The sequence below is a fragment of the Euwallacea fornicatus genome, chromosome 11, assembly GCF_040115645.1.
Source record: "Euwallacea fornicatus isolate EFF26 chromosome 11, ASM4011564v1, whole genome shotgun sequence".
Classification (NCBI taxonomy): Eukaryota; Metazoa; Arthropoda; class Insecta; order Coleoptera; family Curculionidae; genus Euwallacea; species Euwallacea fornicatus.
The window spans coordinates 849,471-863,606 of record NC_089551.1 but is presented as its reverse complement, the minus strand read 5'-3'; the positions used below and the strand labels follow the sequence as shown (position 1 = coordinate 863,606).

At 41.0% G+C, this 14,136-nt stretch overlaps 3 protein-coding genes and 1 long non-coding RNA gene across 9 annotated transcripts; 2 read left to right on the top strand and 2 right to left on the bottom strand.

Moving 5' to 3' along the window:
• Positions 1 to 1,762: 1,762 nt before the first annotated feature.
• Positions 1,763 to 7,379, bottom strand: LOC136341861 (insulin-like growth factor 2 mRNA-binding protein 3-B). Of its 5 annotated transcripts, none has more exons than XM_066287230.1 (5): positions 7,249 to 7,379; positions 4,622 to 4,682; positions 4,144 to 4,191; positions 3,548 to 3,623; positions 1,763 to 3,095 (listed from the first exon to the last, which is right to left on the bottom strand). In XM_066287230.1, the coding sequence occupies exons 1-4, from the start codon at positions 7,377 to 7,379 to the stop codon at positions 3,582 to 3,584; spliced, it is 282 nt and encodes a 93-aa protein (XP_066143327.1). In that variant the 3' UTR covers positions 1,763 to 3,095; positions 3,548 to 3,581. The 5 variants fall into 5 exon arrangements, with proteins under 5 accessions (XP_066143327.1, XP_066143326.1, XP_066143323.1 ...); XM_066287229.1 differs by lacking the exon at positions 7,249 to 7,379 and adding an exon at positions 5,364 to 5,698; XM_066287226.1 differs by lacking the exon at positions 3,548 to 3,623 and having other exon boundaries at positions 1,763 to 3,106.
• Positions 7,380 to 7,488: 109 nt separating this feature from the next.
• LOC136341869 (uncharacterized) lies at positions 7,489 to 9,677 on the top strand. Of its 2 annotated transcripts, XR_010732549.1 has the most exons (4): positions 7,489 to 7,694; positions 8,352 to 8,637; positions 8,712 to 9,108; positions 9,179 to 9,677. It is a non-coding gene; the product is annotated as an uncharacterized lncRNA (long non-coding RNA). The 2 variants fall into 2 exon arrangements; XR_010732548.1 differs by having other exon boundaries at positions 8,712 to 9,677.
• A 147-nt stretch (positions 9,678 to 9,824) lies between these two features.
• On the bottom strand, positions 9,825 to 12,020 carry LOC136341854 (uncharacterized). Its single transcript, XM_066287213.1, has 2 exons — positions 11,469 to 12,020; positions 9,825 to 11,414 (listed from the first exon to the last, which is right to left on the bottom strand). The coding sequence occupies exon 2, from the start codon at positions 11,363 to 11,365 to the stop codon at positions 10,343 to 10,345; it is 1,023 nt and encodes a 340-aa protein (XP_066143310.1). The 5' UTR covers positions 11,366 to 11,414; positions 11,469 to 12,020; the 3' UTR covers positions 9,825 to 10,342.
• Positions 12,021 to 12,126: 106 nt separating this feature from the next.
• On the top strand, positions 12,127 to 14,060 carry LOC136341844 (dolichyl-diphosphooligosaccharide--protein glycosyltransferase subunit 1). Its single transcript, XM_066287199.1, has 7 exons — positions 12,127 to 12,489; positions 12,541 to 12,749; positions 12,807 to 12,964; positions 13,015 to 13,209; positions 13,263 to 13,378; positions 13,439 to 13,661; positions 13,718 to 14,060. Exons 1-7 carry the CDS (start codon positions 12,156 to 12,158, stop codon positions 13,917 to 13,919), a joined length of 1,437 nt encoding a protein of 478 aa, XP_066143296.1. The 5' UTR covers positions 12,127 to 12,155; the 3' UTR covers positions 13,920 to 14,060.
• Positions 14,061 to 14,136: the final 76 nt, after the last annotated feature.

The window sequence follows — 14,136 nt, the reverse complement described above, 5'->3', positions numbered from 1 at the left end:
CTTAAGATGGTTCAACGAGAGTTGTGGTGATTTCAGGAGGCCACGCCTCTTTTATTCGCCACTAAATGCGGGGGCGCATTTTCACCATCGAAGCTGTTACGGTTTTGGGCCCTTAAACTCAGAAAAATTCCGCGAGGAATCCACACGAGAAAACTGACCCTGGTGGTGGTACCGAAACGAACTTAATTTGTTGCCAGTGACGCAGCTACGGTCGGCGGAGCGCGGGGGCACAATCAAAAAGGGCCCTACACCGGTTCGAAACGCCACTGTTTTTTTTTTTAAGGTACACAGTACTGTTTGGGGGAAAAATCCCTTAGGAAACAGGGCTCAAGCACCTACTTCCAATCTGGCACATTCTCGAAGCTCAAATTGCGTTCTAATCTTCCACATGCTCCCGCCCATGTGCATAACAACTTATTTAGATCCGCATTTATCTCTGCACGTAGCTAAACAAGATTAGGAAATTTACCATTCATTAGCTCATCATTCAATCGCTTCATAGACGTAGGTACCATCAGGATCACGTGACGAAGACTCGAAAAGGTACGCCCGAAGTTCCAGCTCAAGTTGGGCAATTTTCCGTTAGAGATCATTGATCAAGCAAAGCAGGATTTCTGTCAGGTGCGAGACTACAGATGACATGTGAGTCGTCTGCGAAAAAATGGTGGAGTATGAACTACGAAGGAATTCCGCATGTACCCGCAGCGGAGGTGGCACCTTGTATGCGGGTGATACCCATTCTCATCTGGAGCCTCACTGCATTCAGACCATGGAGGAATATTTAGTGAGCGCTGGAAAACTGACCAAAATCACTTATTAAATGGAACGAAAATAATTCAGAGGTTGGCTGCCTGCCGATCAATTTTTTAGCGTTCGGGGGTATTTGTGGCAGACATTTTTTTTCTTATAGAGGAGGACAACCTTCGTAGGTACCCGGCTTGGTGCTCTGACGGCCGGCTTATGTGGAATTCATCCCTGAGAGGGACCTACTAAAAACCTCCCCTCTTTCGTCTTGCATCCGTTTGTAACTACCATTCAGCATTACTTCGAGATTGAATACCTGACGAGGCCAAAGTTTCCTCTCAGGTAAATATCGGTTACTCAAACAAAGAAATTGTTGGAGTAAGCAGACTATGACCTTGCATGGTTGTCTACCAATTGCAGAAAACTTCCTTTGTATTTTGTTTTCTTGCTTTTGCTAGGACTTACTAATTGCTTCATGGGCGTGGATCACGGAGATAGTCCTCCCGAGGGCTTTCCTTCCGAAAATGTTCAGGTTGTTGCCTTTAAAATTAAGGTTTTTTTACCCTAACTGGAAGGGCTCCTTTTGTGCCATACACATGCACTGACCGCCGACAGAAAAACCGGCTATACCGAAATTTTGAATAAAATATTCATTTATTCACCTTAGCAATGATAAATGGATTGAAGATATGGGTTGAATAAATATTTTAAAGTATTAATCGCGAAGAAAAACCATATCAGTTCATTATTTGACGCCACGGAGATATGGGATCTAACTTTTTGTATGGGACAGTTTGGGGCGCCCGGTTTTCTTCGTAACCATTATTCAGCGTATTTAGCATAAAAGAGTTAGAAAGGATGGGGCCGATAATAATAAATTGTGAATAGGCAAAAAGGAAATAACACGACCATTTTCATAATTTATTTCTTATCTAATTAAATAAATTAAAGAGAAATTCGTTAAATAATAGAAATTAAAAATTCATTAATGCATTAACACAAAACGATGTTCGGGCTAATTACCGGATTCGAAGTTGCGCCACTTCGCCCCAGTCAAAGGAGAGCAGAGAGGATCCATCCAAATTGCAGAGGGCGTTGATGTCCATTTTTATTAAACTACCGCACGTAGTTTTCGAGATATTCGGCCCGAATTTGGGTTGCAGGTCAGTCTTCATGACCTGCACAGCGCAGTCCTCTAAAATTTCTAGTAGTCAGTAGTTCCAAAATACCGGGGGATCATCGAAAAACGCCTCGCAACAGGCGGGGACCGGGCACGTAGGCCGTAGATCTGCTACTGACAAACCGGCAACGTGCGTGTGTATTTCCCACTATCGTGAAATTTGCGAATATTTGTATAATGACTTAAGACTTTCCGTCAATGATTCCCCTGCATGTCTCTCGTACTTACGCATGCCTTGCGAACCCCAGGCCCTCGCCCGTGGTTTGCAAGCCCACCGGAGTGCCAACTAACCCGAATGTAAATGAGACATATACCCATTTTCCAAAGCAATAATAATCAGCGGCGAGCACCTCGTTCAAGAACAGAACATTATCAGGTAACCAAAAGGTTTATTACGAGTGTTGAAGTATAATATGCAGCTGAATGAATGGGTAGGGTTGGGGCGCCTGAAGAAGGGGGATCACAACCCCCGGGGTCAGATTCTTGAATCTGGCGAGCCGAAAGCTCTCTGCGAATGACGTCAAAATGGTTCAATCAACGCAGTCGGATCACGTGCAAACCCACGTCACTTTGATGTCATTCCGCGGGAAAGTTCTACTCCCCATGTTCGAGAATTTGACCCCCCGGTGAGTAATTTGATTTAACGATCTGGTGCAGAGCACCCGCAACAGATATTTCGATTTTATGAATGAGAACTGCCCGATACGCCTCTGTGTGCGCCACTGGATCGTACTATCACTCACTAATAGCATTGTTATGACCATCATATTGTTGTGTTTACAAACACATACGTAACGAACATGACCACAATCACATTTTGAAATCACATTCCGATTTTCTTGATAAAGGGATAGTTTGATTGTGACGTATCGGTTTCCGGGGACAATAATGAGCTTCGCCAACGACGAAAGCATTCCAAGATCGTCCCGACTTTACGACGATTTTTCGGTACACGCAACCGCCATTATGGGCAGACCCATATTTTTCAATCTCTCTGAGAACATGTGCACCCAGTACCGGCCTTATTGAGGGTGGGGTGGAGCGATGGCCCAGGGCGGCGGGCTTTCTTGGTCGGCGTTTTTTCTCAGAGGTTAAGGCGGTCAAAAATTTAACACCGCACTTGCCTAGGCCGGCCCTGTGCCCACCGTAGTGTTCTACTGAGCGTTCTCTACTGCAAAAAATCTGCACTAATTCTAGCATAAAAAGGCACAAAATTTTCGTATAAAATAAACGTGCATGTCTGACGAATTCCAAATTTAAAGCAATAGCACCAAACCCTCCATCGATTATACAGACTAAGGAACCGTGTCGCCTAAAAACGCAGGGGAACACATTAAGTGTGGACAGATCAAAGTCCTGGCAACTTTGCCCGGAGGATAAGATCCGTGGAAACATTCGAATGAAGACAGACCATTGGCCAGTTTCGCGGTTCCCGTGGAAAATATCTTCCAAATAGAGCTGCCAACACACCGATCTTCGGCAAGTTTCGACTACAGAAATGGCACTTTCAGGTGAGAACTGCGTCCGACAACATAATCGATAAAGGGTTGAGTTCTGCAAACGTTCCAAGGGCAACATTTTTTTTTTTTATTGATTCAAGCCATGTAACACAATTATACGTACAAAAATTGACGGACCGTGTCAGGCCCTCGTCCTTCTAGACCATGAAACACCATTTCTCTAGCGAAACGCTGCACGCCTAGAAAAATATCATAAAGGGTGGTTAAAAGGAGGCAGCAGATGAGAGTGATTGTGGCCGATAAGAAACAAATATATTGACGACAAAACCAGCATACGGCATATCTGGAATTTTTTGTGGAAGCAAATTTGTGGATACCGCGCCAAAGGGCGGCCCGCCCCAGACAGCGACAACAATAATTAGCAGTCATCTACCACATTGCACAGGGGGTTTCGAATTGCAATTTTATTGGAGGGCATGCGTTATTGAATTCCCGAAACCCCGAAAAAAAAGTCTGGTCCGTCACCGGTGTCTGGCGTACGTTTGCATAACTCCCGGGCGTGGATTTTTCCCGATTTTGCCCTTTTTTTCATTACAGTCGGCCGGAATTAATGGAAACACGAGAGGTTGTTTTAGTTGTGTCTGGTCTGGCCGTGATGGACACGGGGATGGGGCTTTGTGTGAGTTTCTGTCGGTTTTTGTCTTTAAAGTTAGAAAATGAAGCAAAAAGCGAACAAAACGGGATAATTCTAAAACTTACATCCAGCCGCGACCGGCGACCTGCATGGGGGGCGTGTCTGGAAAACTCCTAATAATAAAAACAATGCATAAATAAAAGGAAAAACGACTGAAATTCGATAACGAATATACAATTAACGCTCCTTAATTGGAATATGCCCCTTTACGAACGGCCCTGAACAAACGTTAGAAATAACTTAGGCCTCTGCTTAGGCGATTCGGCCCGGTGGAATGGGTCACTTCCGAGAATCTGTTAAAGACCGTAACATGTGGCATTGACCACTGGCCGCCATTTACCATCGTCAATGATTAATTCATAAAAGGTGGTCGTCTTACGGCCCGTGGTCCCGAAATTTTATAGGAGATAACTTTTGGTTTTCAGCTTGTTAATTGACTTTTGAGGAGAAGTATTTATTACGCACCGAGCCCATGCCGACATGGAAGCGAAGGTACCCACCTCTGGGAACGTAAATTTACCAAGTTGATGTGAACGCACTCACCTTCTCTTTCCGGCGGTTACGGAAGGCTCTACCACTAACAGGGACCCGTGGAAGTTGAAACCTAAAAAAAAATCAAATACTATTAATCATCATTAACTGCAGGTTGATTTCCGGAGAAAACTTTTTAGAATGGAACCTCGGCAATGATAATTCTTAATCTCGGATACGGGTTCAAATTACCGAAATACTGGCAACTGCAATTTAGAATGTTTCCCTAAATTTTCCGACATTCTTAATGAATTTCCCATGTGAGGACTAAAAATGGCCGACATTTCCTAGACATCTCTATCTACCGTAGGGGTTGGCAATACATCAGACAAAGACGAACAGGCATCGACGGCCATTTTCCATTTCAGTTGCGAACAGAAATTTCAGAGATCTTTTGGTCTGGGAATCACAACTGAGATGTTCGAAGCTGAAATCTAACGAGGATAGGTTTTGATGTGCTATCCGGATTCAATGGACGCATTGCGAATCCATGGCCCTGCGTTCGCCGATTGTTCTGCTCTTGAAATCTGCTTCTGCGACTTTTTCCATTAAAAATAAACTTAAACCCGAACGCAAACGATCGCTGGACCAATGTCACATCTTTCAGCCCCAACTAACACACAAATCTGAAACTTAAAACCACCTCCTACTCTCAACTAGTCTGAGTGATAAACAATGGCAGAGGCACGTCGTCCTATTCTTGGCAGTCTCCTCGAACTCAAAAAAGCCAATTTGGGATTTTGCCTAGACTTACCATTCAATTTATCGATCGCTCTATCAGCCGCCGACTGATCAGGGCAGTCCACAAAGGCATACCCACCCCGCTTGATCATGATGTTCGTGCAAGAGAGACCCTGCTCGACGAACAGTTGCCTCAGCAATTTCTCACTGACTTCCAAGGGCAGATTGCCCACGTACAACTTGCTCATCGTAATCGGCGGGATTTTCGTCACGGACATGGAGAAATTCGCACGTAAAATCACCTTTAGTTTCTTAAAATACGAAAACAACTTCTTTCGAATGGATAAACTGAAAACCGGGTATTCAAATATGACAGTTTTCCGGAAATGCAATGGAGGTTTAAGAGCGATCTGACGTCAGTTGAAAGATGCATTTGATGGCCGATGCTATTGGCTTGGGCGCCGGCACGTGACCGATATTGCCCACTTGATTTGAATTTTCGATCGTGCGCAGTCGCGGTTTTCGCATAAATTTTGCCGCTTTTATTTGAAATTAATAACTGGGAAAACTATTACAAACGAACCGTGATGTGTTACGTTATTTAGTTTTTTTTTTTAAATTTTCGGTATTAATCGCCCAATGCACGTCGCTGTTCCGTCAAATATATTATGAAGCAAAACTTATAGTGCCTAAAACTCAAATTGTAAGCCATATGCAAGATATGGCTTTAGTCCAGTAACAAAAAGGGCAAACATAAAGCCCCGAACTCACAAAAGACGGTTATAAACAGCGTTTACAACCGATTGTCATAATTCTAACGTACATTAAGCCGCTCCTAACATTGCCACTACAATGGATCTGATTAAAAAATTGATTCGGAACTGTCCGAAGCGAAAAAAGCGGCATTGTGCGCCCCAAAAACGAAGATTTAAAAACTTGTTTTAATTTTTGGCAATTTCTTTTTGTCCAGTTCCTGTTCCGCATTTTTGACCTGTGATCTCCTACCTTGGCCCTTGCTGCTGATCCGTTTCCAGTAAGTGCGGTATTTCTCGAAGGGCCGGTGCAGTGGCGTACCTACAAAGCCCCAATTGTCAAGACAGGGGGTCCTTCGAACGGTTGCAGCGGTTATAATATAGCTACTAATTAACGTGTTTTTGCACGTGCGTTGTGAATTTGTCCTGGTAAACCCTGTTATAAATATGTCTAAAAATACTGCCCATGTTCTTTGTGCATGCATCAATAGGATGAGAGATGGATCGTAAAGACGACCCTTGGCCGGTATGGAGAACGACCATTCATATGTTGATTTGAGCACGTCAGGTACTTATTAACCTGCCTGCGAGACGATTATTGCCATATGTGAAAAATCGTTTTCGGGGGGAGAATGGGGAGAAAATAAGGAAAATCGTTGACTCGGGTTCTTAACAGAGCAAGACCTCTAGCATACAAGTATAGGAGGGCTGCCTAGATCGCGAGAGACGTTTAGCCATGGGAGGGATAATCTCATGACCCAATGATCCAGGATGAGCCAGTGTCTCTGTTGGATTACATAACACAGCAAAACCACGGTGTATTAGGTGTCCGTTTCTGGGGCTCCACCACAGGAATTACGATAATCGTAAAAGGTTTCATGGGTGCCGAGATCCTCCCGGTTGAGCTCCAGACGCCCTGCATAGAAGGAAACTTGATGGAAACTCATTTATACTTCCATATTATTTTTCATGCGAAAACTAGAACTACGGCAGGTTCCAAATAGTTCACCCACCTATGAATGTATGAAGGAGAAAGCAGGGCTCGACGAACGTAAGATAAACGAAAATAAGGGAAAATATATATCTGTTAAAAACTTTTCCCGCTCTCGTGCAGTAATTGCTGCAGAGCCCGAAAGTGGTCGTTACGGTGAATTATAATATTTTGAGAGAAGGAAATTTGAGAGAACGTGGAACTCTATACATTACTTGAAGATTATCCTATCCCACGGCCTTAATAGATCATGATGTTGGTGCAAGAGACCGCGTTCGAGGGGCTGTTGTCCCAGAAGTTTCTCATTCGCTCTCAAGGGCAGCTTCTCCACAGACAACTTGCTCATCGTAATCGAAAGGATTCTTGTCACGGATTTGGCGAAATTCGCACGTAAACCGGCGTGAGTTTTCCAACATGTGGTAACGTCTACGCAAACGCACCAATTGAAAATCGGGTAACTAAATATGGCGGCTTTCCGGAAATACAAGTGACGTTTGAGACAATTGCATTATGTGACGTCAGTTGACAAATGCACTATCCCACGACCTTAATAGATTCAGTGCATCTGCGTTAATCAAATAGAGAACTGGATTCGTGCCCAACAATAGTACGCACTATCGAGGGTCGCTGTTATACCTGCCAGATGAGGCTCTTTCTCTAGGTATGTGCCACCTATGTCTTTCATATACAAGGGACTTTGTTTTTTGTGTGTGTGCACTGTACGGCGGAACGGTCGATTTCTCCCGTAAACAAAAAAACTGATCCATCATAGGGGGTGTCGGGTCTCCATTTTTAATCCATCACGCAAAGTAATTGTATGGATGATGTACCTTCGGGTGCATCGAACTCGGCCACTCATTGGCCCTCCAGCTCGCCAATGGTCTTTATTCGCTACTAAAATGCACTTTGTACGCGCAATTGCAATCCTCTTTGCATTCGCAAACCGGACGTGTACTTGCCTTGCATTCGGCGTATTGCAATTTTCTATACATGCGCCTCGGTTGGCCCTTGCTCCCTTTATGTACGCGCCTGATATAAAAAGGGTTTAAATAATGCACCCTCAGCACACGAAATGGTGGAATCGCCTTATAAAAGTTCTAACTGGGAAAAAACGGAAAAGGTATATATTAAAATCAGCATCGATCAATGCGATCTTCAGGAACAGGTTCGAGGGTCCAGACTCGTACATATATTTATCTTTATTGTACCGATATGATAAATTGAATTTTAAATGGCGGCCGTCACCTTTCTGCTTCATAATACCTCTCATATTACATTATGTCGGGCACAATACAGCTTTAAATAATTTATATTTAAGATTCTCTTTTCTAATTGACAATACTCCCGAGTGTATGGGGCGTAGAGGATAAGGGGGTTAATTCTATATACTACCTTCCTGTGCCTATTTGGAGCCACATAAGACACCGGAATTGAGGCACAAAAGAAAAAGGGGGAGATGGAAATGATCGAAAATAACTGATGGTGATAATGATGGAACGTCGTGGTTGTCCGGCGGGTAGAGCTGTAAAAGACCAACGGATTCGGAACGCCATAAAGGAGCAGATTTCACATGGAGCATCCACAAAACGCTCCTTTCGTATGAGGTACGTTTTCGTCTTGGAACAAAAAATCCTGACACCCCCCGATACTTTAGCGGGCACTCTCTCGTCATTTTCAGCAGATATTTTCTTTAAACGCCCAAATACCAGCTCCAGAACGCTGCTGGAACTTGGGAAAAGAGCCACATGCTCCGAAAAATTAAAGGAAATAAACTTCGCTGCATGAGTTTTCACTCAAAAACAGCGTTCTTTGGCGTTTTCGGGGCGGCGGCCCTACAGAAAGTGCATCGACCCCAGCCACCCCTCGATTTTCCCGCCCCGGCCGAATCCTCATCCCCTCCTGACAAAACTTCGGCGGGCCGGGAGGTTATTGCGGGTTACTACCCTTGGCTCTTCCGGTAGTTCCAGTTCAAATTGCCATAGGCTACGTTCTCTTAAGTTAGGGATATGGAATATTCAATGGAAGTCATACGTACTTCTTGAAATTTATCGTGGAGTGGAAGACCACGGCTGAGGGTATAACTAAATTTAATAGTTAACCAACATTTTCCAAGTTGACTGTAGCACAAAACTACCAAAATTTCAGGCATACTGTGAATCTTTCAATTTCCTTTCGGATCCCAGGACAAATTCATATAGCTACATTGATGCCAGGTTGGACTTAACAATACCTACTTTCAACATTTACTTAGTTCTTCACCATCCGACGTGGAAAAATCCTTAGCGTCTTCAGTTAATGAAGTAACATGGGCAACAGTGCTCCTTACAATCAAAGGCAGCTGTCTTGTTAGCTCCCACCCTACAACGTGTCGGGGTTTTCCATCCCCATTGGCGTCGGTTGGCGGCCATCATAGAACAGGCGGCACCCTGCAACAAGCGTCCGTTCACCCCTTAAAATACAAAGCGATGTTGTCAATTTGGAGACATTTTTCCTTAATTTATGGACTTTCTTTGGCGATATTTTTTGGGAAAATTAATCACAATTTCTTGCGTTTGGGTCATGGAATAAAAAATGAAACTATTCAATATCTTTTTAAGTGCAACTTATTGATTCACATTATCAAATAATGACACTTAACATTTAGCTCAAATAAAAAAAAAATTTATGACCATTAAGTAAAATACAACGAAGCTAAACATATTCAGTCGTTGCCACAAATATTTTCTTATTTAAATTAAACATTTTCTTCTAACGGGAACCGTATCAGGTAATCATTTTAACCTAAACACAATTTTAAATATTACAATATTTATATTTCTGTAAGTAAAAAACGCGAAATACAATTTGCGTTCACCATATTTTCAAGAATATATATATTTTTTTAAACTAAAATCAAATCTTTTGTAAATCAGGCAAATGCCTTAACTCATTTCTGTGGATACCGGCACGAAACCACAGGAAATAAACTTATTTCCTTATCACTGAGCACAACCAGTAGGAAATGAAAGGATACGGAAATCAAGGATGTTTCAATACAATTTTTGAGTCAGTAAAAATACATATCTTGACAATCGTATAAACAATAATATATGGTACACGTCCAATGGGTCTTACTGTATTCAAACTAGGGCAATTTCCAGGAAAAAAAAAATCATACTGTAACAAATCACTTGGTGGACTTATGACTGACTTGTAAATAACTATTTTAGTCTATATTAAAGTTATTTTAGTGATGACAGATTGTAATTTACAAACACAACCATCATTTGTTTGGATAAACCTTGTATGCACAGACACAAATGCTAATAACTATATATACACAGGGTGATACTTTAATTTAGTCAGACCTTTTCTGCAAGAGGGGCATTTTTTTGATTTCTGGGCGATCTGCACTATGCAGGGCTTACAAAACATGTGCCCACATAAAGTCACCATGGCTTGGGTAGACCCACCAAGTTGTTCCAAGCATATAGGACACACAGGGGCCACATTTACTGGGGTTGAGTTCACCTCTGCCTCTTGTTCTTTAAGCTTGGGTTGCAGCTCTTTGACTTGTGCACCTACATCACCTAGGATTTCATCTTTCTTCTTTTTCAAGTCATCTAGAGTTAGTTTGGGTTTTTTATCTTCTAGTTTTGTTTTGGTAACATCATTTAAAATGTCGTCTATATAGGCAAATAATTTCTTTTTTTTTATAGAGTCAATACTTGTGCACATTGTTTCTTGTAATTCCACACTTTTTTGCTCTACAATAGGTGAGGCCGTACTTTCCTTATCTACTACAAGTGGTAGTCTGTTAAATGAGTTAGGAGTGAAACTTGACTCTGGAAATTTTTGCTCTTCTTCTGAATCTGTCAAAACCATGTAAAATTCTTTTGATTTATTTGGTTGGGCAGTAACTTCCTTATTATTTAATAATTTTTTACTACAAAGCTCCTCATTATCGTCATCATTGTCAGACTCTAAAGCTTTAAAGAAAGTGTCAATTTTGTTATTAATAGCATTCACCTGAGATTCAGTGAGATCAACATTAACAACTTCTTCATCAGAGTCAATTACGAGAGGAGCAGTGTTTTGGCTATTTTTCTTCTTGGAAGCAGGTTTTTTTACTGTTGCCAATGTGTCACATTGGCTATTTTGGCTGCCAGCAGAGCTTACAGATTTGTTTTTTTTAGTTGCCTTGCTTCTCTTGGAAATAGTAGGTCTGCCTCTTTTGGATGGCCTGGTAGGCAGCATACCAAAACAGACATCTTCTTCATCTGTGGAATCATCTCGGTAAAGTGATCTGACAGTTGCACTGGAAGATCCTGACTTGCTTCTGGTTCTGGGCATGGTTGCATGCTATATCGTACAACTTTACTGGAAAAACCAGGTTTCTGTTCTGTAGAAATGAATGTGTGAAGAATAAATTTATAATGAAAACGATAATGCGTACCTTGATTGAAAATATTTGCTAACTAAAATGTGATGTCCAAACATTATCGAAATCAAAATAATTGGATACTAATTAGAAATCAACTGTTTAGTAAAAAAATAGATATTAGATATTTGAGGACGAAAACGAAATGTCACTAATGGTACGTCAAAGCAGTTATAGCCTTAGCAATTTACGCTACAACAACGCTACAGAATAAGTTTAGAATGTTTGATATTTATATATAAGTAGTTACAATGGAAATGAAGAAATTAAATTACAATATGGAAATTCTCAAACATTTTGTAACATTTTTTAAATGAAAAAACGTTAAAAACTCTGCTACGGTCACTTCCTTGGGATCTAAATTTAACCTCACTTCCATTTCAATGTTTTATTACCCCCGGCGTTGCCACTACCAATACGTTCTTAGAGCTGGATATTGGTAAATGTAACGAATCACATTTGATTGAAATGCTGTCCACATTTTAAATTTATACCTAATGTTATCACATGAAAGTCCAAAAATTAGATAACACAATTATGGTTTACAACAACACACAGACACACATAACCGAAAATATAAAATCAGAAATTACGTAGTTAGAATTTTTCAGTTCGCACCCCATCTGGCAACTCTGCACCAAATAAGACATTGACGTTTGTTTTCGTGTGCAGGACACGTCAACCTCCAATCGTACCTTTTTGATGTTTTTTGAAGAGGTTCAAATAAAGTGTCCCTGGAAAAATTCTCTCAAGATGTGGAAATTGGTGGTAATTTTAAGCTTTATGTCTGCGGTAAATGCAGCCGAAAACATCAACCCTAGTTTAATTAACCGAAACGTGGAAAGAACTGTTGATTTGCACTCGCAATTAGTTAAAATCAGCGGCTCTATCACCATAGAGAACACCGGCAAACAAGGTGTGGGCTCATACTTACTAGGTTTCGAGAAGGATTTGCAGGGCTTTGTAAGCTTTGTTGGGGTGCAGGATTCTCAGAAAAATCCCCTGAAGACTAGTCCTGTTACTGTGGCTGGTCGAGGTGAGGTTATAAGGGAAATCTATGCAGCTTTCACTTGAGACTGAATTTCAGATTCTACTGAAATATTTTACAATGTGCAGTTAAGGCAGAACGTGGAATCGGGCAAAACCACCACAATATTATTTGAAATTGTTCTCAGTAAAGCACTCACTCCCTATCCAAGTAGTATTACACAGAAAGACAAGCAGCTAGTTAGATACTTTGGAAATCATTACTTTTATTCACCTTATGCCACTCGAAACCAAAAAACGGAAATTTTGGTAAAAACAACTATTCTTTGAGTATTTTAAATGTTAATTTTTTTCCATTTAACATAGATCAGCTCTAGATCAGTGGAAAATTACAGCAAACTCAAACCAGTCTCTCAGACAGATTCTTCAATAATTTACGGCCCGTACGAAAATATTGGGGCCTTATCTATTGATCCATTGACAGTTCACTATGAAAACAATGCCCCATTTTTGACTGTTTCTAAGTATGTTATATCAAAGTTAAATAACGAATGTTTGAACGTGTTTTTATTAGATTGGAGCGTACCATTGAAGTTTCTCACTGGGGTAACATAGCTGTTGAGGAAAGCCTTGAAATCAAACACACTGGAGCCAAGCTAAAGGGGTCATTTTCAAGATACGATTACCAAAGAGATACATCAGCTAACCACCATAGTGTCAGGAGTTATAGAACTGTTTTGCCACCTTTGGCACATAGCATTTATTACAGGTTGATTTAAAGAAATGTTCTGTTAAAACTAACTCACTTTTAACTTTGTTCAGGGACATGAATGGTAACATCTCCACCTCAACAGTCAAGTCTCATAAGGAATATGTAGAGCTGGAACTAAAGCCCAGGTTTCCATTGTTTGGGGGATGGCAAACTTCATACATTTTAGGTATATGTTAGTGTTAATCATCTTGTTCACATAAAAACTAATATCAATATTTTGGTTAAGGTTATAGTATTCCCAGTTATCCCTATTTGTTCAAAAAACCCTCTGGAGAATTTGTCCTGAAAGTGCGCCTTTTGGATCATGTTTTTGATGATATGGCTGTGGATGAGTTGGAAACCCACCTAGTTTTGCCTGTGGGAGTGTCAGATGTGAAAATTAAAGCTCCCTATGAGGTCCAACATCTCCATGATGGTGTGGCCTACAAGTATTTAGACTATTTGGGAAGGTAAGTTTTGTTTATTTACTTAATAAGCACCTAAAAATTTCTTTTTTATCTTTCAGGATTGTGATTCGGGCTAAAAAATATAACTTAGTGGAGCAGCATATTCAAGACATCGAAATCACTTATACGTGGAAAACCCATATGTTGTTGCATGAGCCTGTATTGGTCTCTTTAGCCTTGTTTGTAATATTTTTAGCGGTAATTATTTATGTCCGTTTGGATTTTTCTATAGCCCGCCAAGAACACTCCAAGAAAGAGTGAATCAAATTTTAGATTGCTTTAAAAGCACGTTTTTATTTTTTTTTTTCTCACACAAGTTCGGTAAGTTTTAGTGGTTCGTTTGTTGCGTGTTTGAAAGCAGATGCCCTGCCGAATATTGTTAAATAAAGGATTTGTAAATAATGTTTGTTTTATATAAATAATTAAAGGAAAATGCCTGGGACTTGAAGGAAATATATTCAGAGTCGCCATGTTTTCA

Bases quoted from the DNA above. Each gene is read 5' to 3' on its own strand.
- LOC136341861 (XM_066287226.1), bottom strand. From the start codon at position 7,379: ATGAGCAAGTTGTCTGTGGAGAAGCTGCCCTTGAGAGCGAATGAGAAA. The intron at 4,683-7,248 runs GTAATGTATAGA...ATTTTTTTTTAG, and splicing joins TGGGATAGGATAATCTTCAA to GTTTCAACTTCCACGGGTCC. The intron at 4,192-4,621 runs GTGAGTGCGTTC...TTTTATTATTAG, and splicing joins GTAACCGCCGGAAAGAGAAG to GAGTTTTCCAGACACGCCCC.
- LOC136341854 (XM_066287213.1), bottom strand. From the start codon at position 11,365: ATGCCCAGAACCAGAAGCAAGTCAGGATCTTCCAGTGCAACTGTCAGA.
- LOC136341844 (XM_066287199.1), top strand. From the start codon at position 12,156: ATGTTTTTTGAAGAGGTTCAAATAAAGTGTCCCTGGAAAAATTCTCTC. The intron at 12,490-12,540 runs GTGAGGTTATAA...ACTGAATTTCAG, and splicing joins TGTTACTGTGGCTGGTCGAG to ATTCTACTGAAATATTTTAC. The intron at 13,210-13,262 runs GTTGATTTAAAG...AACTTTGTTCAG, and splicing joins GCACATAGCATTTATTACAG to GGACATGAATGGTAACATCT.